The sequence below is a fragment of the Dermacentor variabilis genome, chromosome 6 (genome assembly GCF_050947875.1).
Source record: "Dermacentor variabilis isolate Ectoservices chromosome 6, ASM5094787v1, whole genome shotgun sequence".
Lineage (NCBI taxonomy): Eukaryota > Metazoa > Arthropoda > Arachnida > Ixodida > Ixodidae > Dermacentor > Dermacentor variabilis.
In genome coordinates this window covers 87,745,814-87,770,541 of record NC_134573.1, presented here as the reverse complement: position 1 = coordinate 87,770,541, position 24,728 = coordinate 87,745,814, and the positions used below count along the sequence as shown (strand labels likewise).

General features: G+C 48.0%; 1 protein-coding gene across 1 annotated transcript in view; it reads right to left on the bottom strand.

Moving 5' to 3' along the window:
• Window positions 1-18,429, bottom strand: part of LOC142584921 (uncharacterized) — a 49,424-nt gene extending 30,995 nt beyond the window's left edge. The window contains exon 1 of the mRNA XM_075695269.1: window positions 18,249-18,429. Coding sequence (XP_075551384.1) covers window positions 18,249-18,279 — 31 coding nt within the window. The 5' untranslated portion in view covers window positions 18,280-18,429. The remainder of the gene's footprint in view (window positions 1-18,248) is intronic.
• Window positions 18,430-24,728: the final 6,299 nt, after the last annotated feature.

Genomic DNA, 24,728 nt, shown 5'->3' with positions numbered 1-24,728 from the left:
GAAGGTTGCACAAAGAAGAGAACGTTCGTGAATAAAATAGGAAATGGCAAAACAAAAATTGAAAGAAACGGGGAAACAGAAAGCCGACTTGAAGAGCCATTGTTTGACGCGGGTAATGGTATTACGCAAGCAAAGTGGGAATCCGGACTGTGGCATGTGAGCACGTGCGAATTGGAGTAAAGAGAGAGGGAGAAAAAGAAAAGGAAGTACCACTTTTAAACGCACTGCGGTTACTGCGTGTTGCTTCAATTCTGACCTTAATTGAAGACACTCTATTTTCACCCCTAAAATGACCGCTTCGAGCCGATGTAGTGGATGCATTTCTGAAGTAATGGACGCAATGGACCTCTCGGGGACTTGACGCCCGCCCAGCTCGCACTGATGACTAAAACTATAAGCAAACATATTTTCACTGTATTTTAACACTCGTACGTGCGAACTTATGAACAACGATGCTGATTACATTAAACCCATTAGGGAGCGTGACTATATGGCTTTCACTTGAAGAGGGGAATGAGAAAAAAACTCGGATGCAGCCAAGGGCGGTCTCACATTGTTTTGTTCGTAGTATTCTGCTACAAAGAAATTCCGGGTGGTGGCGGGGGAGGGCACGAGCCCGGCGTTTTCCCCTCTCTTCCGAGTTATATAGTTTACTTCAAATTTTTACGATGCTTATGATTTACAATTTTACAAATTTTTACAAAGCCTTACTTACGAATAGGGGCAGAATATTAAAGCAGGACAAAATACGGTTTTGGCCGCTTAAGCTGTGTCAATGGGTGCGGTTTAGCGCATTGAGGCATGTTCTTTTTTTTTCTATATACGGAGGGGTAAGTTTTATGCTTCTGGGGTCCTATAACGTAAAATTATTCCAATCTCCTCACGTCAAATTTGCGTAACCGCCGACACAAGCGTCCAGCGGTGACCAGCAGGGTTGTCTGAACACACAAATCAAACGCTCTCATCGCTTATAGAAGGCCACTTTTGCTTGCTTTAAAAGCAAATAACATTGCCTGCAGTGAGTGGTTTGTCTTATTTAATTGGCTGACAAGAGGCGAGGAGCACGTTCAAGGGGAGAGGGATTCGATAGGGCCGAGGTAGTGCACCGAAAATCGACAACCGGATGAAGAGGGTGGTGCCGGCGTGTGGAATTGGTCCGCTTTCTCTTACTTGGCTTGAGGTGTCTGGTCGAAAATCGCGGCAGCATGCAACGGAAGGTTAAGAATGCCACTAAAAAGGATCCTTAGCAAAGAAAACTTGGCTGAGCGAGGTCGTAAACGTGCCGAAAGTGCTTGAAAACGTTACACACCCACGCAAAAGGTCTACTGTACGCAAATAAACTCATACTCCCCGGCAGGTGCGAGTAGCCGTTGCCTGAGCGATCGGCGGCCGCCATCTTTTATTCCTTTCGGAACGGGGCAGCGTGCAGCTATTCAGAAAAAACGGTTGTGTTCGGCATATTAATGCGTCTTTAACGCGTTTACGTCACTTTGACGTAGTGAGTTTTCGCTGTTTTGTGACGTCGCGTGACAGGCAGATGAAGTGCGTGCAGCCCGAAAACTTTTGACCAACAGTCGCGGGTTAATGGCTAAACGGCGTCGAATCAGAAATAACCACTTTTTTTGTTTGGTGCAAAGATGCATAATCAGTGCGTACGCGTTATATCAGATGGGCAGCTATCGTGGTTTTCGTGACATCGCGTGACTGACAGACGAAGTAAGGGTGGTTAAAAAAAGTTTTTGACAAATAGCGGAGGGCTGTTTGCAGAATTGGAATAGAAAAATTTGGAATAGCTTTACTGAATAGCGCCCCTGTTTTCGTGAATCCTGCGAAGTTTAACAAGTTATGTGAAAGCATGGATGACCTCAATTAAATAGGTTTTACCACATTAGATAGGTTTCAGTCTGTTCTTTCATATGCGAGAAACTTTGTCAAACTTAGTCCAGTAGAAGCTCTAAAAACAAAAGCATCTCGCCGTTCCCTGTACATATTGTCACGAACAGTGGCGAAGAGAAAGACATTGTAGTGGGGCTTTGTAGGTCAGAATTTCTCCTGGCGGACTGAGAAAGCGCTAAAACATGGGTGACATGCGCAGTCTTGACTAGCCAAGTGCTAGCTATTCACTGTTCAGCGAATACTCCTCGTAACATATTTTTGGTGGAGGTCACGGGCTCTATTCCTCCCGGCCATATCTTCGGAGCGGATGCTATGTTTCTCCCGCCTACAAGGTCGAAGACAGTACGCCGTCGCCGCAGCGCGTGCCCGCGGCTGCGTAAACCGTAGTCCTTTGGCATCCCCTCTACCCCGCCACATTTTACGGTACGGACAACAATGACGTCGACAATTGGCTCCTATTGTACGAGCGCGTCAGCAAGCATCACAGATGGGATAAGACGCTAATGCTTGCCAGCCTCATTTTCCACCTACGGGGACCAGCTCGCGCGTGAGTTAACACGCACGAAAAGGAACTGAAGAGTTGGGACGTATGCAAGAAGATGTGCGAATTGTTTGGCCGATCGGTCGTACCAGAAATGACAGCCCGGCACGAATTCGCGGCCAGAGCTCAGACGTCGACGGAATCGTACGTCGCATATATCCAAGACGTGCTAGCCTTGCGCCACACCATTGACAAAGACATGCCAGAGGCGAACAAGGGTGGCCACGTGCTGAAAGGCATAGCTGACGATGCCTTCAACGTACTCACGTGTAAGCACTGCAGCATGGTTGACTCCATCATAGCAGAATACCGACGGTTCGAACAAGCGAAAAGCCAGGCGCATTACTCACCGCTTCACCAGATTCCCGAACAAGGCTGCGATGTACTCATGCGACGATGCCGTGATGCCCCTTCCGTTCTCGACGCCTACCAACCTGGCCATGGTTGTTCGCCAGGAGCTCGAAGCCATGGCCCCAGCCACATATCAGGCACATGCTCGCGGTCATTTGGCGGCAATATCCCTCAGTCAAGTCGTCGTCCGTCAAGAGTTTGCGAATATGGTCATTCCACAAGCCACCTGTCAGGCACCTCAGCCCATGCACGCGTCCGGTCCTCAGAGTGAATACTACACCCCCCACTTGTTGTTGCTGCCGCTTCCGCTCCCCAATTCACACCCGGATACCGAAACCCATCTGAGCGGAGGACGCCAGACCATCGACCAATCAATTTTTCTTGCTCTCACTTCGGCCACATTTCACACCACTGCCGCACTTGTCGGTATTACCGACCAAGCTTCCCCGGTGAACGCCGCCAGGATCGTGGCCCGTCTTCTAGCGCAACTCTTCTCGACGACCACCATTCGGCCTGTGAACCTAACCGTCTATCTTCGCGCTCTGCACTGACGTACGCCGATATTGCCGCTCCAGGACACTGGTCTAGCCGATTGCAGTCACCTCAGAGCCGCCAGTCGCGCTCCCCTCAGCGCCGTCACTCTCCCTCCCCCGCTTACTCTGGCAACCACCCGGGAAACTAGCCAGTGCAGCTCCGGGAGTTGAGGCTGCATTGACGACAAGGACCGAAAAGCCTCTATCGAATCCCCACTACAACAAGCACCAACAAGACGAAATTTTCTCGGTGTTCTCGTCGACGGCGTGACCATTACCGCTCTCATTGATACTGGCGCCCACATATCTGTTATGAGTTCATTGCTCCGACGCCGCCTACGAAAAGTGCTGACACCTGCCGTCTCTCTTACTGTGATATTAGCTGACGGCACCAGAACACCGGTGCTTGGTATATGCACTGCCCGCCGTTACTACTGCCGGCCACCACACTTCAGTTCTCTTCGCCGTTCTCTACGCTTGCCCACATGATGTTATTCTTGGTATTGCCTTCGTGACTGCCCGCTCTGCCCTCATCGATTGTTCTACTGGCATTTTGCGGCTCGTACTGCCATTGTGTCCTCATGATCGACGCCGCATCAAGTAACACTTGCGTATGTTCTATGGAGTTTCTACCACAACCTGCTCAGGTAGTCACGTCCCTCTGTCACCGTTTCCCCCAGTTTCTGAAGGTGGCTATGTGGTCGCTCCCCTCACAGATCTGATCCTATCGTGCAACATCGCACTTACTTACACTACAGTATTTGCCAATAATAGAACGATGCTCGCAGTCCTCAAATCTTCTACTCCAACTCATATTCTTCCACAAGGAATTTCACAAGCCGAATTGTCACCGCTGAAAGAATCTACAGTTTCCGCGTTTACTGCTGACGATGAGACCGTGCCCCAGACTGTCATACCGGCGCCAATCAAGGCTCTTCTGAACAAAATGATATCCGCCGACCTCTTACCATTGCAAGGTGAAGCCCTCCATGCTGTCCTATTTTCTTTCCTTGACGTTTATGATGTTAAGAACAGTCCACTAGGCCGTACACTTGTAGTGGCCCACCGCATCGACACTGGATACACCAGGCCCCTTCACAAGCACCCTTACCGAGTGCCCCCCTCTGAGCGTCAAGTCATCCAAAAGGAGGTAGAGAAAATGCGTGACAAAGAGGCGACAGAGCCTTCCTCAAGCCCTTGGGCGTGACCTGTCGTTCTTGTGCAAAAGAACAACAGCTAGCGGTTTTGCGTTGATTGTCGCCCTCTCGATCGGCTGACGAAGGATATATATCGTCTTCCTCGAATTGATGATGCATTCGACTGCCTCCATGGTGCCACCTATTTCTCATCGCTAGATCTCTGCTCTGGATACTGGCAAATTGCCTTCGATGACCGCGACCGCGAGAAGAGCGCTTTCATCCTACCCGACGGCCTCTACCAATTTATGGTCATAACTTTTGGGTTGTGTAACGCACCTGCAACTTTGGAACGCATGATGAACACTCTTCTACGCGGTATGAAGTGATCGACACGTGTTTGTTATCTGGACGACGTCACCGTTTTCTCGCCCAGCTTTGAAAGCTATCTGCCTTGTCTGTCGGCCCTTCTGGACATATTTTACCGGGCTGGCATCCTCTAAGTGCACTTCCTCTAGGCGCACCTTTGGGCGCCGCCAGATGAATTTCCTTGGGCACGTGGTGGATGCTACGGATGTCCAACCAGACCCAGGCAAAGTCCGTGCCAACCGTGAGTTCCCCGTTCCGCGGTCCATGCATGAAGTAGGCATCTTCTTTTGGGCTCTGCTCTTACTTTCGCCGCTTTGTTCTCAACTTCGCCGACATTGCTCAACCCCTCATGGACCTTCTTAAAAATGAATGCCACCTTTTCTTGGAGCGCCAATCAAACAACTTCCTTTGCATCGCAGATTCCTGCCCTCACATCATCACCTGTGCTGGCTAATTTTTACTTAACTGCTAGAACAGAGCTTCCCAGCGACGTAAGTGACTACGGCATAGGTGCTATGCCGTAGAACACACAGAACACACAGAACGAAGCTAACCGTGTCATAGCGTATGCTACTAGCCTCCTGTCACACTCGGAAAAGAGCAACACTCTTACTGAGCGGGAGTTTCTAGCTCTCGTCTGGGCTTTCGCGAAATTTCCTCCGTATCTCTATGGACGGCAATTCGTGGTCATAACAGACCATCTTGTGTTCGGCTGGTTCTCAACACTTAAAGGCCCCACAGGAAGGCTCGGCCATTGGGCATTACGATTACAGGAGCACACGTTCTCGGTTGTATAAGTATCTGGCAAGTCACATACTGACGCCGACTACTTATCCCGTCACACCGTTGGCCCATCCGATTCCAGTGAAACAGACCCCGACACCTACGTCTTAACAATCACAGACTTCACTCATGTGACCGACGAACAACATAGTGATCCATCGTTTCTTTCTCTTATTGACCGTCTGCAATCCGGCACATTCGACTTCTCACTCAACATGTTCTTGCTTCAAGATAACGTTCTTTACCGGCACAACATGCATTCCGACGGTGCAGAACACCTGCTAGTTGTCCCGCGTCATCTATGCATAGATGTCGGCGTCCTGTATCATCACGCCTCAACTTCTTGGCACTTAGGCATCTCCAAAACGTATGATCGCATAGGACGACGTTTCTTCTCGAAGGGCCTTTATCGTTCTGTTTGCCGATAAGTAACATCTTGTGACCTGTGTCAGCGCGGCATGAAACCTGCGACTCAACCTGCTGGTCTTCTTCAGCCAATTGACGTTCCAACCAAGCCGTTTTATCGAGTTAGCCTGGACTTGCTCGGCCCTTTTATAATTTCCACGAAAGGCAACAAATGGATTGCAGCCGCTATATATTATACGACGCGATATGCACTTACCCGAACGTTGCTAACCAGCTGCGCCACGGACGCAGCCTACTTCAACATCCTCCAGCATGGTGCTCTACGTCACCTACTCACAGATCGCGGTCGGTAGTTCCTGTCTCGTGTGGTTGACTATCTATTTCGATCATGTGCTACTCATCAAAACTCCACCACCTCATATCATCCTCACACTCGTGGACTCACCGAAAGCCTCAACCGTACACTGACCAACATGCTTTTCATTTACGTTTCTGATTATCACTACGATTGGGACGCTGCCCTTCCGTTCTTCACATTTGCATACAACTCATCGCATCATGATACTGCCGGCTACTCAACCTTCTATCTTCTCTTTGGCCGCCATCCCTTATTACCCTTTGACACCTTGCTCCCTTCTGATCCGGCGTTCACGTCCACGACTTCCTATGCGCAAGATGCCATCACGCATGCGCTCGTCGCGCGCACAGTAGCCCGCGCTAAGCTCTCGTCATCGCAGACCGCACAAAAGTCCATTTGCGATCGTCGACACCGGCATAGTGCTTTTCCGCCGGGCTCTCTCGTCCTTCTCTGGCTCCCATGTTGTCGTGTTGGCCTCTGTGAAAAGCTAATGTCATGGTACGTCGAGCATTACCGCGTGCTGCGCCAGGTGGCTCCTGTCACCTATGAGATGACTCCCATGGCATCCTCTTCATCGACGGCCACACCACGAAGCGACATCGCACATGTTTCCCACCTCAAGCCTTATACTGCTCAACTGCTCAACTGTGACAACCGATTATGAACCCAACCAGCACAGGGATGGTGCTTCACTGGCCGAGCTAAATGTCACGAACACTGGCGAAGACAAAGAGGTTGTAGTGGGGCTGGGTCAGAGTCTCTCCTGACGGACTGAAAGAGCTACTAAATCCTGGGTGACCCGTGAAGTCTTGACTAGGCAAGTGCTAGCCGCTCATTCTTGATTGAATACTCCCCGTAACAATATAAACAGCAAATAGCAAGGCAAAGCTTTTTAACAATCTAAGGGGGCTGGCGAAACTTGCATCCGATCGATGCAGGCACATTGTTATGAGCAATTTGTCCATGCCAATTTTATAATCGGCGCTAGATACTAAAGCATAGGCGAGAGTGATATATTACTGCATGTTTGTTTATACGGTTTTCTGTTTTACTTTACCTTCATATTGCGCACTAAATGTATTGGTGTGCGTCGTATGGACACGAAAACCTACACCGTTTCTAAGGAATGCGTCGCTATATGGATATTTTATCTTTAGGTGGCAGTAAACAGGCCTTACTGACCAGGTATAGGATGTTTTGAAAAATGTTCAAAGTGCTCGTAGCTTCACGTAAAAGTTAGTGTTCGAGGTGGAGCTGCATGAGCCCGTGATAATGGCCCCGTAAATCCCTCATTGCCTTTCACTTTTTGCTATAAGAAGAAAAAACGCCAAATGATGCACAACAGTTGACGTTACGTTGAAGATTTCGTACTGACTGTCACCACTAATACCCCAGAGCTTCGATAAAAACTTCCAGGAAAAAGCACCTGCAGACAATTTAGTCGGCCTCACAGATCGTCCGTACTTGGCAACAGCACTCGCGGTATAGCATTTTGTTGCATTATAGTGAGAGGGTATTGGAAAAACAGGGAGAAGGGTTGGCAACTTTAGAAAGCGTCTACTTATAGTAGAGGCAATGACAAACGTAATAAGTTAGTGGCATGCACAGCAGCCGTGGGAAAGGCGCAAAACCTTAAGCACGAGTGATGAGACATCATAGATGATGGCTGGGCGTGATGCACGGAGAGCAGGCCATAAAGCTGTATCGAAGAGAAAAGAATGAAGTCATGAGAGAAGTCTTACGGTAATTGGAAGTGCTCAGTAATACTGCTCACTGTTCAGCGAATTTTTCACTTGTGGCCGGGTTTGTTAGGAAGAATTCCGGCAGGACTCGTCTCTCGATGAATGTCGACGTTAATGCGATCCACACGGAAGTAACGTAGCGACACACCGCGCTGCCGAATTTCCTTCCGTGTAGCCGACTTCTTCAGCCTCCTGGCCGACATCTTCACTCCTCCGTAGCTGAACACTCCTCGCTCATTACACGCTCGAGTCATGCGCTCATAAATTCACTTCTTTGGCCACACTCGGCTACATTTGATGCCGAATCTTTGACTTCTCTGTAGCCGAATCCTTCCATATGCTACTGCCGATTTCTTCATTTCTTGGCTCTTGCTCTGCTTGTCTATCCGGGCACCTAACCAGTCGGATATTCCCACTCTGCAAGATTAGCCAATAATCTTGACATACCTATAGTTGGATACAACTTTAGAAAAAAGGGGAGGCCCCGCCCAGATGACCGAAGCGCGACAGCCGATTGCCTCCGCGACTAAAATAGTCCCGATCGAAAAATCGTGCTCCGGAAACGCGTAATTCTCGGCATTTTAAAGACTTTTGTATTTTGATGACAGGTTTAGTAGAGCTCTCATGTGCTATAAGCACATGCCGGATAGCGACAAAAACTAGCCCCGTGCCTTCGACAACGCTGCCCGTCATCTGTTCTTTAGCTTCATTGCAAGTGACAAAAGTAGAAAGAGCAGCTCCGCATGGCTTTTGCGCTTGTTTACATGTACACGGCGTATCTACTGCTCGTTTCCCAAGCTTAAAATGAATCAGTTGCTATTGAAAAAGTACTTATATAGAACATTGCATTTATCGCAACCATTACAAACCTGGGGCGAGAATACGGTCGAGGCAGTAAGGTACAAAACGGCTTCATTTATCGTTTTAAATAAGTAGTCTTGGTTTTAATAAGCATAAAATTTATATTGTTTTGGTTTTGTGTTTACACAGTTTCACAGCATGCATCTTATAGCTTGCGCGTGCAGTGAGCACTGGTGGACAGCAATCAATCGACGGTACTACACAACGCTCGAACACCGTCGATAGACGCTCGATCGGCTATCTCACTGCTGGCAATGATCGTTCACGCTAAGTTGACGGCGACAAATCTTTGCGTTGAAGGCTTCTTCTGCAAATATTTTCTGTTGAGACACTCGTAGGTTTGTTTCATGCGCGCACACTTTTCTGATTTCTCCTGAGAATGCTTTAGCTCCATCACGTCACCCCGTCCGACGAAAAACGCAGCGGCACAGTACACGAACACACCCGCCGCTAACAGTAGCCACCAGTCTTTGGAAAACTTTTCTCGTCGTAACGTCGCTCGGGAGCGAAATAAAACAACATGGAACAAACACGCAGGATGTGTGTTCGTAGCGGTCGCCGCGGGATCCTGTTATCAGGCAAAGCGTAGCGCAGCGCCAGCGATGCTCGCTGCAATGTTCCTTCGCCGGGTCACGGCTCAGAATAAACACACGCGGCACAAATGCCGCATCGTAAGCTCGCAGTAATATTTCCGGCATGATAGACGACCACAAACAGTTCTGGAATTCACGCTAACGAGGGGCTGAAGCGCACAGCTGACGCGACCTCGCCCAGCTCGAAGCGCGGGCGGCCATCTTCTCCGTCGGCGGGCTCACCGGCCATCCGGCTGATGACGTTAGTCCAGAATGCGCGCCCATTGGTGGGTGCTCGTGTGCCTCCGCCTCGGAGGAATAAACGCCCCCTTTTTTTCTAAAGTTTTATCCAACTATAGTGTAACGTGCCCAGTTGCACATACCTAGTGACCCAAGTTGTCTATCATTGCATATATCCAGTGGTTAAGGTTGACCTAAATGAGATCAGATACGGACCGACATCACAAAGTGCATGAAATTCCGAAAGAATGCCAATCGCATCATTACGTGTTAACAACAACAACAAAAAAGATCTGGCCTCTTAACATAAACTTTATTGCCGACATTTGCGAGCCTGCATTGACTCATGCTTTCTGCAAGAATATTGCGGCAGGTGCATCTTGTGTTTAAGATACATGCTTTTTCGTACGAGGTATGATAATACAGAAGCTCATACGTATTTCTGACGATGTTGTGTGATACTGATTGAAGATACCCCAATGTTCTTTTAAGGTAGTATCAGTGATGATGTGGACTTTGTGGCCGGGAAACGAAGACGAAGGATCGCATGCCGCGGAAGATACTTTTGTCTATCATTTTCAATGTTCAATTAGAAATTTGTGATTTCCCGTGTTTTTGTCCGTTTCTCTTAACTACATGATTCATGGCCAATCGAATATTGCGAGTACGCGCCTCAATCAGGAAGCAAAAGCAACAAAAACAACAACAGCCACCACAGCGAGCGTGGGAGGTCGGGTACGGCATCTAATTCACAGGTGGTCCCAAAGATTATGGCCCCTAACTACTGGTCGTCCGGCTTGTTGTGCGGACCTGGTGATCGACATATGAACGGCCTGGTACAGCGCTTCGTCGAGTGGGCCTGCTGGCCTGCTGCTCTAGCAGCCTAATACCCGTCTGCTCACCCTGCCGACTACGTGGTCCAATGATCTATTGGCCGACAGCATTCGGAGCTTTTATGGCTGGCGGGCCTCTTGGCAGTTAACAGAGGCGGCCTGGCGTTCTGCGTCTCCTGCTGCATCGCCTTGGTCGAATGATGGTGCGCGGCTGGCGACCACAAGAGTGTATAGCAACGTCCGAGGCACTTCAAGAGGGATCCGCAGACCACTGATCGGCCAGCAGCGCGTCCCCAACGACAGACGTGATGACGACGACCCTCCGGTGACTAGGGCCTTCTTAAGTACTTACGCGCAGACAGAGTTGGTACTCAGAACTGAGCGCATGATGTAGAGTATTCCTTTCTAGGTGCTCCGGCAAAAGTAATATTTTTCAGTGTTGTTGCTGCGGAATCCTGACTGCCGTGTTGTGTCTGAAAGCTTTCCTGAGCGCAACATTTAGAATAACTTATTTATTTATTTATATATTTAATTATTTATTTATTTATTTATTTATTTAAAATACCCTCAATGCCTGATGGTGTTACGGAGAGGAGGGGTGAATCATTACACAGTGTTAGACAGCACTCTGAAAGGATAAATGAACCGGATTGCTGGCGACCGAGGCGGGAAGGTGGTTCCATTCGGATGCTATCTTCGGCAGAAATGAATTGAAAAAAATATTTGTGCTGCAACTTGGTACTTGTATCTTGATGTTGTGGTCGATTCGCGATGAAATATAAGGAGGTGATATAAAATGTCACTTTTTAATTCTGGGTTAGTATAGTACATTTTATGAAAGAGTGATAACCGGGCGAGTTTCCTAGTTTCCTTCTTGATCATAGGTCTGGCAGATGAAGGCTAGTTTTGATGGCGGATACACTGGCAGAAGGGTGCGTCTAAAAATTAATCTGCGGAAATCTAAAATAATGTTTTATGGTCTCGGAAGAGAACCACAGTTTATTTAGGGCAGGTAGTGACCGCGGATCCGGATCATGAGACTGAAATAATCAGAAGAATAAGAATGGGCTGGGGTGCGTCTGGCAGGCATTCTAAGATCATGAACAGCGGGTTGCCACTACCACTCAAGAGAAAAGTGTATACCAGCTGTGTCTTACCAGTGCTCACCTATGGGGCAGATACCTGGAGGCTTACTAAAAGGGTTCTACTTAAATTGAGGACGACGCAACGAGCTATGGAAAGAAGAATGATGGGTGTAACGTTAAGGGATATGAAAAGAGCAGATTGGGTGAGGGAACAAACGCGAGTTAATGACATCTTAGTTGAAATCAAGAAAAAAATGGGCATGGACAGGACATATAATGAGGCGGGAAAATAACCGATGGTCATTAAGGGTTACGGATTAGATTCCAAGAGAAGGGAAGCGAAGCCGGGGGCGGCGGAAACTTAGGTCGGCGGACGAGATTAAGAAGTTTGCAGGGACAACATGGCCACAGTTAGCACATGACCGGGGTAGTTGGAGAAGTATGGGAGAGGCCTTTGCCCTGCAGTGGGCGTAGTCAGAATGATGATGATGATGATGATGATGTTGATGATGATGACACTGGCACTGCGAGAATAATTGCATACAATGAAACGTGCAGAGCGGCTCTGAATGGCTTCAAGTAAGTATGTTAGCTGTGCTGTAGAGGGATCCCCAACTGATGAAGCATACTCTAGTTTAGACCTTTACTAATGTTTTATATAATGTAAGTTTTAGGGAAGAGGGCGCGCCAGAAAAATTTCGACGTAAAAAACCTAGTGTTCGATTCGAGTTTGTCGCGTGTTCAATGTGAGTTTGCCATGGGAGATTGTTAGTAATGTCAACACCTAAATATTTATAGGAAGTTACTAAACACAGAATAGAGTTGTTGATTTTGTATGAGGATGTAGAAACAGCACTACTGCGAGAAAATTTCATAGTTTTACATTTGTTCATATTTAATTTCATCAACCACTGGTTAGACCACAAAGAAATGGTGTTAAGGTCAGACTGAAGTAAGAAGGAATCATCTGGGTTAGTTATTTCACGATAAATTACACAATAATCAACATAAAAACAAACGTTAGACGTCGATTTTTCTGGCAGATCGCTAATGTAAATAAGAAATAGAGGAGGCCTAAGCACTGAGCCTTTTGTCACACCGGAAGTTACGAAACAGGTTGGTGAAACGGAATTGTTAGCAGATACGAACTGAGTTCGTTTGTCGAGAAAGCATTCAATCCAGTTAATCACAGTATCTGTGATAAATACATCTTCCATAGTACCCAGCCTGTGATTCTACAAGATCGCTAGGTTCTTCCGTCCTTCTTACATCGTAGGGATACACGTGCGAAAGAAGGGAAATGCTCGCAGTATCAATCGGGGTCGCCAAAGCCTCTAAACATAAGTCATTCTAACGGTCACAACACTTAATGACAAGAGCTTGGATAGCTGAGTGGATGCGCTGTTACCGCTAATATGGCAAGTTGTGTAATATGAGTGAAGCACTGTTTACGTCTTAAGTGAAGCAAAGTTAGGGCGGTGGCCTCTCCAGCAAATCTGTTCGTGAACAATCATCATCGTTCATTGTACAGCAGGTGGTTGCTTGCTGGGCTTGCTGGTTTATTGCAACTTATGCAACAGCGTAATGATAGAGAAGGAGACGACGATAGAGACAATGAAAAGAGTGCTTAGTTTTGACTGTTTATTCTATGGCGCTGCTGGCCAAATCTGAACATACGAAGTGAAAGCAGGAAAGAAAAAAGGAAGAAAAAGAACAATTAGCATAATTGGCACCGGGTGATATCACCATGGTGCTAATCACCAACCACATAAAATCATTAGCTGTTCCTTGGTCACTGTAAGGGATGGGATGCTTATACACCCCTCTCCTGTTTAACGTGGCATATAAAAACAGCGTCTATAGGCGGCGAAACGGAGGCAGAGGAAGACACCAGCAGGCCAATTTCGTAATTGGCGACTGTTACAAGTCTTAAGACACGATAGGGTCCGAAGAACCGGGAGAGCAATTTTTGAGAGTCCAACGCGCCGTGCGGGATTCCATAGAAGCACAAGGGCACCCAGGATATAGGTAATTACTGTCGCTATGATGGGAGTATGGTGGTACCTCTGGTGGTCTTGCGATATAGTATGGCGACGGCGAGCAATCTGGCGTGCCTGGTCACCTCTGGAAATGTAATCGCGGACGTACCCAGTGGCCAAATGTACTGCAGCGTGAATGATAGTGTCAAAAGGTAATGTGGCGTCGCGGTCGAACAAAAAAGATAGAAGGGTGAAAGGCCAGCGATATCGTGACATCTTAGTTGAAATCAAGAAAAAAATGGGCATGGACAGGACATATAATGAGGTGGGAAAATAACCGATGGTCATTAAGGGTTACGGATTAGATTCCAAGAGAAGGGAAGCGAAGCCGGGGGCGGCGGAAACTTAGGTCGGCGGACGAGATTAAGAAGTTTGCAGGGACAACATGGCCACAGTTAGCACATGACCGGGGTAGTTGGAGAAGTATGGGAGAGGCCTTTGCCCTGCAGTGGGCGTAGTCAGAATGATGATGATGATGATGATGATGATGTTGATGATGATGACACTGGTACTGCGAGAATAATTGCATACAATGAAACGTGCAGAGCGGCTCTGAATGGCTTCAAGTAAGTATGTTAGCTGTGCTGTAGAGGGATCCCCAACTGATGAAGCATACTCTAGTTTAGACCTTTGCTAATGTTTTATATAATGTAAGTTTTAGGGAAGAGGGCGCGCCAGAAAAATTTCGACGTAAAAAACCTAGTGTTCGATTCGAGTTTGTCGCGTGTTCAATGTGAGTTTGCCATGGGAGATTGTTAGTAATGTCAACACCTAAATATTTATAGGAAGTTACTAAACACAGAATAGAGTTGTTGATTTTGTATGAGGATGTAGAAACAGCACTACTGCGAGAAAATTTCATAGTTTTACATTTGTTCATATTTAATTTCATCAACCACTGGTTAGACCACAAAGAAATGGTGTTAAGGTCAGACTGAAGTAAGAAGGAATCATCTGGGTTAGTTATTTCACGATAAATTACACAATAATCAACATAAAAACAAACGTTAGACGTCGATTTTTCTGGCAGATCGCTAATGTAAATAAGAAATAGAGGAGGCCTAAGCAGTGAGCCTTTTGTCACACCGGAAGTTACGAAACAGGTTGGTGAAACGGAATTGTTAGCAGATACGAACTGAGTTCGTTTGTCGAGAAAGCATTCAATCCAGTTAATCACAGTATCTGTGATAAATATATCTTCCATAGTACCCAGCCTGTGATTCTACAAGATCGCTAGGTTCTTCCGTCCTTCTTACATCGTAGGGATACACGTGCGAAAGAAGGGAAATGCTCGCAGTATCAATCGGGGTCGCCAAAGCCTCTAAACATAAGTCATTCTAACGGTCACAACACTTAATGACAAGAGCTTGGATAGCTGAGTGGATGCGCTGTTACCGCTAATATGGCAAGTTGTGTATTATGAGTGAAGCACTGTTTACGTCTTAAGTGAAGCAAAGTTAGGGCGGTGGCCTCTCCAGCCCATCTGTTCGTGAACAATCATCATCGTTCATTGTACAGCAGGTGGTTGCTTGCTGGGCTTGCTGGTTTATTGCAACTTATGCAACAGCGTAATGATAGAGAAGGAGACGACGATAGAGACAATGAAAAGAGTGCTTAGTTTTGACTGTTTATTCTATGGCGCTGCTGGCCAAATCTGAACATACGAAGTGAAAGCAGGAAAGAAAAAAGGAAGAAAAAGAACAATTAGCATAATTGGCACCGGGTGATATCACCATGGTGCTAATCACCAACCACATAAAATCATTAGCTGTTCCTTGGTCACTGTAAGGGATGGGATGCTTATATACCCCTCTCCTGTTTAACGTGGCATATAAAAACAGCGTCTATAGGCGGCGAAACGGAGGCAGAGGAAGACACCAGCAGGCCAATTTCGTAATTGGCGACTGTTACAAGTCTTAAGACACGATAGGGTCCGAAGAACCGGGAGAGCAATTTTTCAGAATCCAACGCGCCGTGCGGGATTCCATAGAAGCACAAGGGCACCCAGGATATAGGTAATTACTGTCGCTATGATGGGAGTATGGTGGTACCTCTGGTGGTCTTGCGATATAGTATGGCGACGGCGAGCAATCTGGCGTGCCTGGTCACCTCTGGAAATGTAATCGCGGACGTACCCAGTGACCAAATGTACTGCAGCGTGAATGATAGTGTCAAAAGGTAATGTGGCGTCGCGGTCGAACAAAAAAGATAGAAGGGTGAAAGGCCAGCGATATCGTGATGGAAGAAATCGTAGGCAAATGTAATAAAGGGCGACACAGAGTCTCTGTTTTGATGGTCCGAACAGACATACGTAGGAATCGTATCAGTAAATGTCCGGTTAAATCGTTCAATCAAGCCATTCTTTTACGGGTAGTAAACAGTCGCAAAGTTGTGTTTTGGCGCAAAGGAGGGAAGCAGGTCATCTATAACTCTGGAAAGAAAGTAGCGGCCGCGGTCCGTGGGGAGTTGATGAGGGGCTCCATGATGTAAGATGACATCATGTAAGAGGAAATCAGCGACGTTGGTAGCACAGCTGGCAGGTATAGCATGCGTAATTGGGTATCGGGTGGTCTAGTCCGTAGCAACGGCAATCCCTTTGTTTCCTGAAGTAGAAGTAGGGAAAGAACTGAGGAGGTGAAGACTAACTCGGAAGGGTACGATGGAATGTCAAGTACGACGCGGTAGACCTCTTCAAACGCTAGGCAAGTTCCTTCTTGGCGCAAAGCTGGCAGTCTGCAAGTTGACCAAACAACTCGCGTAGTTTGGTCTTACATACCCTGCAGCTTGTGAACTCCTCTTCGTTGTTATGGAACCAGGCCTTCGCGGTTCCCTTTAGGTAAAATATGACGTCCTCAAGCATCAAGGTCGGGTCCGACCTGTAATGTGCGCTTTCGTATTCATAGAGTTGAATCCAGTCGTAGACGTCGTTGCCATCAACGCCGGCGAACGTCCCAGGATTACGGGGTGGAGCCAGGATGACGGCTGGCATGGGGACCGACATTGGCGCAGTTTTACCGCCTGTAGACATGCCTACAGTGGCGACTTGGCAGCCGCTGCGGAGCTGCGTCTTGCGTCAGACCCCCAGCACCTCCCCCAAAATATTACGGGGAGGCAGACAAAGAAAGGAAAAGTATTTGAAATATATTTAAGAAGCGATCAAGTGCTGACCCATATGGTCCAGCGCACGCTACAGATCAGGAAGCTTCTTCCTCCTCGACAATCTCATAAAGGAATAGTATCGCGCCAATATATGTTCGCATCGACTGATGTGTGGTCTCAGTGTGTACTATATTTCAGCACAGCGTTTCTAATGTATGACTGCAACTGTTTCTTGTAACTGAATCTTGTTGTCCTGACTTTATTATGGCCATAATATGATTTCTTTTCATCCGGTGTATATCTTGAGATGGTTCCCGTATGCTGTATATTATGTTTTACCGTTACAAGAATGTATTACGGACTAGACGCTCGTACTTGGTGGTATGTCCTTATTGTTGTGTCAATTTTCTTGTTCGTGCGCGCCACCAGCTGTATGTAGGAGAAGGAAGAGAGCCAGTCGTGCTGTTTATATGGCTTTTACCTTGTTCTCCTCCATCAATGATGGGAATAAAGTTCTGTTATTTTAGACTAATGAGTTTCGGAGTTGGGCGTCTGAGAACTCTTCATAAATAAAATGGCTTCAGCTTTTGCAAATTCTTAAAAAAAATTATGGGTTTTACGTGCCAAAACCACTTTTTGATTATGAGGCACGCCGTAGTGGAGGACTCCGAAAATTGTGACCACCTGGGGTTCTTTAACGTGCACCTAAATCTAAATACACGGGTGCTTTCGCCCCCATCGAAATGCGGCTGCCATGGCCGGGATTCGATCCCGCGACCTCGTGCTCAGCAGCCCAACACCATAGCCACTGAGCAATCACGGCGGGTTGCAAATTCTTTAATGTGCGATTGTGAGCACCGGATCATGGGCCACTTTTATGTGTGGATCTCCCGCAAAAACGCATACGGAGATACGATAAAGATAAGTACCTACAGGGCTGCTGTAGGGCGCGACTGAAGACGAAGGTTAAGCAGCGGGCACCACACGCTATGACAAGCCTTGTTCTTTTCGCGAAGAAAAGTATTTTTCGTGAGTCGCACGGTCGCAGTGGTCACTGCACACTAATTTGGCCAAATCTCGGCCGTTCCGGAAAGGTGCACCTACAGCTCACAGCGAAACACATTCTGACACTTTCATTTCTAATGAGGAACACTGGAGGAACTTTTCCGAAACGGTTAAAATAAATTTAACGTCATTGCTATCATGACTGGCGTTCCTTAACTAGTTCAGTCAAGCGATGTCAATTTTCTGTCTTTTTGAACTATAGAGCGACAGCAATTGTACTCGGACAATGTGCGAGTTCGCGCCATCGGCGCCGCCGCTACCACCTTGTTGTCGCTGCCAATGCAACATGAGCGGCCTGAGTGCTTAGAGTTGGAGATACTTCAAAGACGCAAGACAGCTGAGCGTGTGCTTCGCTATGAAAACAAGAGCAGCCTCTTACCTTCCGCTGCCAGCATCGCCGTCCCACACATAAATACTAGCGTGCCTGCTTGGCACCTGTGTGCACATATCACTCACTCCGTGGTGCATAGAGTGTGGCCTGAGCGCTGACTAAATTTACAGCTACGAATGCGGGCGGCTTTCGGTCGAATGCGTTTTGTGCACCGTCGATGCGCGTCACCTGCAACGCCACTGGCAGCGTTCTCTTTCCCGCCAGCGTTGTGAGACACCTGGCAGCAGCAGTTACCTCGGATGCTGCGTCGCACCAAGATGTTACCTCGCGCATAGTAATAATACCGGTCAATTAACTCGAGCGAACCGCTAAACATTGGTATCACTGTTCATGCATCGACATTCTGCCAAATCTGCGACATTTTTGTTGCGATGACAACTACATAGACACTCGAGGCGCATTTCTGCCGTCGCCGTGAGATTCCGTATGAGTGAAAGCGTGTGAGGGTGGGCCGGCGAACGCTGTTCAATCTAGCGTGCGCGAACGAGCAACGTCGCGAACGAGGAACGTCGCCCAGATGCGTGCTCTCTCCTGGAGCCCGCGAGGCAGGCGGTTAGGCGGAGGAGTGTCCCCCTCGCCCGCCGTTCCGTACACAGTGGATACAACTGCGGCGTCTGCTACGGTGTTGGCCTCGCGAATGGCGGACGCCGCAGTACGTGCGTCTTGAAAACGATCTGCGACGTGATCCAAAGTGCGCGCCCGCACGGGCCAGGAAGCGATCTGCGATGTTTTTAGAGTGCGCGTAGTGCCGGTAGCTTCGTATGCGCTGTGCTTTCGACGTTTCGTTCGCGCTGAAGCGACAGATGCACGGTGGTCAATTGGCTCGCGGCTACTGCCGCGATTCCCAACTCCAGCGTTTTCACAGACAGCTTCTGCTGTCATCGAGCGAGAAGTGTTCTTGTTTACCTGCGCTCGCGTGACACCAATCTGGTTAATTTACCTAAAACACGCTGACGGGTTTGTTTGAGTACATGATACATTCTGTAAGCGCGACTGAACAAGGACGTAAAAAGAAGCAGACACGCAAAGACAGCGTTGTCTCTGTGTGTCTTTCTTTCTACGTCCTCGTTGAGTGACGCTTACATATTTTATCAATATTAATTTAGTTATTAACGCGACAGCGTTACGGAGCTGGTGTCGCAGAAAAGCCGGTGTCGTCGGCGTCGGTGTCGGCGGCGTTGGCCGTGAGCGATAAATCCCAGCAGGCACTTCATGAATAAAAACAACTTGCAAGATGGGCTGGGTAGGAATCGAATGTGAGACGGAGACGTTACCACTGAGCCACGAGTTTTTTTTACTTTATTGCCGGAAGTTTCACCAAGCTAACAAGAAGGGCACCATTTCTTGAAATAAGGTAAGCGATACATAAATATACACTAACACACATTCAACTTTGTGCGCATGCATATTTTGCGGTCAGTCACATTGTGGCTGGCCATGTCAAGTTTAAAATTCCTTTAATGTGGCGAGGGGCTTAATCCTCGCCAGCCAATCCGGAGGACAATCTTGTTCTTTAATTACATCAATGAACTTGGAAATAGCTTCCCGGAAGAGCAGCCGCGCAGGCCGGCTGTCAGGCTCACAAAAGAAACCGGCCATTCGAGCCCTCCATAAACAGTGGAGGCCCATTAGCATAATTAAGTCCAATGGCATGCCGTCCTCATTTTCTACCGTCAAAAATCTAATACCTAATGGGCTTAAAGGCAATTCTTTCTGTAGTGTTCTTTGAAGAACGTCCCAAAAGAAAACCCCTGCCCAACAATGCAAAAAAACATGGTCAATTGTTTCTAATTGTTTACATATAAGGCAGTTTGCTCCCCATGGTAAATAAAAACCCTTCTCTTGTAAAAAGGCCCGTACCGGCAAAGTTCCGGTATGGAACTTAAAGAAAAAGGATTTAGTGCTTGGCTGCACCTGCATTTTCTTAACACGCTTGAACACGTCGTTTTCCTGTCCTACACTGTTTATGGCTCTGTACATCGGAACCGGCATAATCATGTCAACTACATCCCTGTACAATTTCTTCCGCGACACCGAAAAGAGATAATCATTAGAAAAACGTACGGAGAGAAAACGGACACTATCAACGACTTCCCTTAGGTACCCTCGAAGAGCACCAGGCATACTTAAATTGCAGACCACGTACATCGGCAGATGCTTGCTCAGTCGTAACTGGCACATTGTGCGCAGAAAGGGGCCATGCACGTCTCGAAAGAAAGAAAACCGGTTTACTAGCTGCTTCACAAAAAGATGTGACAGGCCTAAGCCCCCGTCCTTGACTCTCCTAAACAAGTTCGTGCGGCTGCACCTCTCCCATTCTGATGCCGAAATGAACACAGCAAAAACTCTATGGAACCTTTGCACATTTAAACGAGAGCAACAGAAAACTTGCATAACGTACCATATTTTGCTTATTAAAAACAAGTTACATACAGTAGCTCTCGCAAACATCGAGAGATGAGCACCTTTATAATTTGTTGTTTTTTCCTTGAGTCGTTTGGCCTCTTCTAGCCAATAGTCCTCATTCCGCCGGTAATGTTCGAGCGGAACGCCCAAGTATTTAGCTGGAGCTTTAATCCATCTAATGTTGGCGAACATTTCCGGTGTTGACTGCCATTCACCATGCCAAAAACCGAGACACTTATTCCAATTTGCAAAGCTCCCTGTTGTGTTTCCGAAATGCTTAACAATGGTTGTTACCTCTGTAATGCTTTCTTTGGTTATACAGCACAACGCTACATCGTCTGCATATGCCAGGAGTTTCACTTCGGCTTCCACGAGTTTGAAGCCCTTTATGCTACTGTGTTGAATAATTGCCAAAGCTTTCTAGATAGATGGCAAACCAAAGCGGGCTGAGAGGACACCCTTGGCGCACGGAACGCTCTATCTTACTGAGGCCCCCAGTGTCTTGTTAATAATCAGCCGTGTTGAGCAGTTCCGGTACGCCAGAGCTACCCCATCAGCGATGATTGATCCTACATTCACGTACTCAAGAACTAATAACAAGATTTCATGTGGGACAAAATCAAAGGCTTTTTCTAAATCTATGCAGGATGGCAACGGCATATTGAAAATCGTCACAGCATTGCAAGACGCCTCTCATCGTGTGTACATCCTCGCAATAGTGCGTCCCTTTATACCACAAGTCTGGTGTGGTCCTACAAGATCCTTAATTATTGACTGTAATCGGCTTGCAAGAGCTTTCATTAAAACTTTGTAATCCGTGTTGGTCAATGAAATGGGTCTGTATGCTGTGACTAGCCTCAGCATTGCTTTTTGGTTCGTCTTAGGAATAAGGATGGTATGGGCTTCAGAGAAAGACGGTGGTAATCTGTTGGTAGCAAAAACTTCGTCAACCAACGCTTTCAACAAAGGCACCAACTCGTTCTTGAACGCTTTATAAAAGGCCGCGCCAAGACCATCCGGGCCTGGCGACTTATTAGGGCTCAGGTTATCTATAGCACTTTCTACTTCAGCATGCGTAATGGGTGCTTCTAGAAGTGACTTCGTTTCCGCTGATAGTTGAGGCATACGGGAAAGATAGTTTGCTCTGTATGCCTCGATATCGACTGGCTGGTATGCAAAGAGCCGCTCGTAATGCCGGTGAAAAGCACCTGCGATGCTCTCCCGGTCATTCAGTTCTTGGCCATTCTCTTCAATCACTTCTATTTCGTTTCGCCGCGCATGCGTCTTCTCGATACCTAGCGCCAGTTTCGTCGGCGTTTCACCCACGGCCCATGATTGTGCTCTGGCTCGAACGAGCGCCCCGCGATAGCGGTTCTCCTCGAATTGTTCCAGCTGTTGTTTTATCCTAAGTAGGTTTTCTTTAAAAAGACCTGGCGCTTTGCTTTCCAGCGCAGTTAGTTTCCGCAATGTTTCCTTCAGCCCGTTCTCTCTCATTTTTTCAGGGTATTTGAAGACGCTGCTTCTTTCGATTGCCTTTATTTTAAAACTTTGTTTTAGTAATTCCGAATCAACACCTATCTGCTCATTACCGTCCCGTTTAACCTCGTTTATTTCTTCTGACACAAAACGGATAAAGTGCTCGTCCCGTAGTAATGTTGCGTTAAATTTTCACAGATCCCAGTTAAAACTATTACATCTTTTTTTTTCACCCACATTGCATTTCACTAGGCAATGGTTCGAGAAAGAGATGGGTAGTACAGTGCAAGTGTTACACGCAGGTATGATTTGAAGGGACACGTAAATCCTGTCTAGCCGAGCATGGCTAGAGCCCTGAAAATGTGTGTACTGCACCTCGCGTTGCCCTTCTAGACATTCGGCCACGTCGGCAATATCATGCTCGTCTATCGGTTCTTTTAACAATACGGTGCTCTTGTCGTTCGGTCTCTTTTTTGTCGCTCTATCCCTCCCACTCAATACGCAATTAAAATCCCCTAGCAAAACCAGTTGTTTCGTGACATTGAGATGCTTCTTAATCTCCGAAAAGAAAATGGTTCAGCCTTTATCCGCGTTTGGTGCATAAATACAAATGACCCGCCAGTCACGCTCGCCCAACGAAAAATCGCACCACACAATCCTACCCGACACACATGAGAAATAATTTTGTATCACAAGGCTTTGCAATTTTTTAACAAAAATCATACAGCCAGCAGATGTTCCCACGGCATGGCTAAGAAACACAAAATACTTAGACGTGAAACGAAGCACCATGCCTCCGGTTTCCTCCTCCCCTTCAACTTTTGTTTCTTGTACTGCCAACACGTCAATGTCCTGGTCCACCAAGAGTCGATAGACCTCACTCTGCTTTTTCTTGGCAGCCAGTCCTCGCACATTAAGTGTGGCGAAACTAAAAGACAGGTTGGAAGCCATCATTCACTAATATTTTTAAAGGGAAACCCGAAGCATGGTGCTCACCTTTAACGTCTAGCACAACGCTAGACGTCACCATGCTTGTCCGGTTGCCCGGTGTCGTTTTGTTGCGGCGCCGGATTGTCCATGACACGCCTCCCTGCCCCGACGTTCGGCACTGGCTTGTAGCCGGAGCGTCTCCCCAGAGGCGACTTTGCAGGCAGTTCATCCATCTTGTTTGCCTCATAGCTACCTTTGAGGTCTTCTTTTTCCAGCGGTCGCTTGACGGCCGAGCCAGCAACCGATGTATTGGTGGTCCCGTCAGCTGCCTCGTCCTTGCAGTCGGTCAGCGCGCCGACCACAACTTGCGGAAAATACTCCCCTTTCTCAACGTCTTTCTCTGCCGTTGCCGGTGTCCTCGGAGATTTATTCGCGAGTTTAGGGGACCGATGTGTCTTCTCTGCAGCAGGTGCCACTGTAGTGGTGGTCTCCTGCAGTTTTGCCACGTCTCCTGTACCTCTGGCAGCTTCCTCAGCTTCAGCCACGTCCATGGCTTCCTCTGCTGTCTTGTCACCTTCAGGCTGACCTACCGCTGCGGCATAAAAACGCTCACATTTGGCGTCAACATGCCCGAAACGTCACCACAGAGAACATCGGGGTACTTTACAGTCGCGGCGTACGTGACCGTTTCCTTCGCAGCGCAAACACTGCATCGGCTGGCCAGGGGCGACGACGAGGGCCAGCTCACCGGCGACCCGGATCTGAAGGGGCAGGTCATCGACGGTGACACCACTCTTGAAGTTCAACAGCACAGTCCTCGTCGTCGAGCCTTTGTCACTGATGCCTTCAACGCGCCAGCGCTCCCGGCTGACCTCCAGCACCTTGCCGAAGGCCGCAAATGCCGTCTTCACATCCTCGTCGTCGACACCGTGGAGTAGCCAGTGCAGCCGCAACTTCACCGTCCGGTCCTGCAGATCGATGATGAGGCAGCGCCGACCCTTCACCTGAAGCTCTCTGACGGCCTGCAGACGCTTTGTTGCATCAGCGCCACACATGGTGACCGCCCAGACATGGTTTATCTGGTACGCTCCCAGCGCAACGACTTCAGGCAGCAATCCGGTAGGGCGCAGGGCGTCACGAAAATCTTCAACCTTAAAAGGCCTCGCCTGGATGTCGCCGTGTAAAAACACGGTGTTCAACGCGACACGACCCGTAGGCAGCTACGGCAAAACAATTTGAAAGTCACTATCGTCGTTCTCGTTGAGCCTGTTACCGCGGGACACGCCCGCCTGAGCCGCTCCATAGGAGCTCATGATTGCACGTCCGTTCGCTGTGGTGGCCGGAAGTGGAATCGCTGAGCCACGAGTTCGATGCTACAAAGCGGTACAAAAGCGCCTCTAGTGAACGGGGTGTTGCCTTAGAAACGAGCTGTTTCTAAGGCTCAGGCGTGCGTCGCTTGCTCAGGCGCACATTTCGTTGTCGCGCCGAACGCTGCGTTGCCCGACGCTCACCGCGTCCGATGTGGGGCGCGTAGTCGCTGCGCCGTAGCCCATTTTGTCTTACACCCCTTGGCGGGTCGACGAGAACGCTGTCGCGTTCCACTCTTGAAGGCGAAGCTTAAGCGTCCTCCAATTTTTAAGCGAATGTTTACAAGTT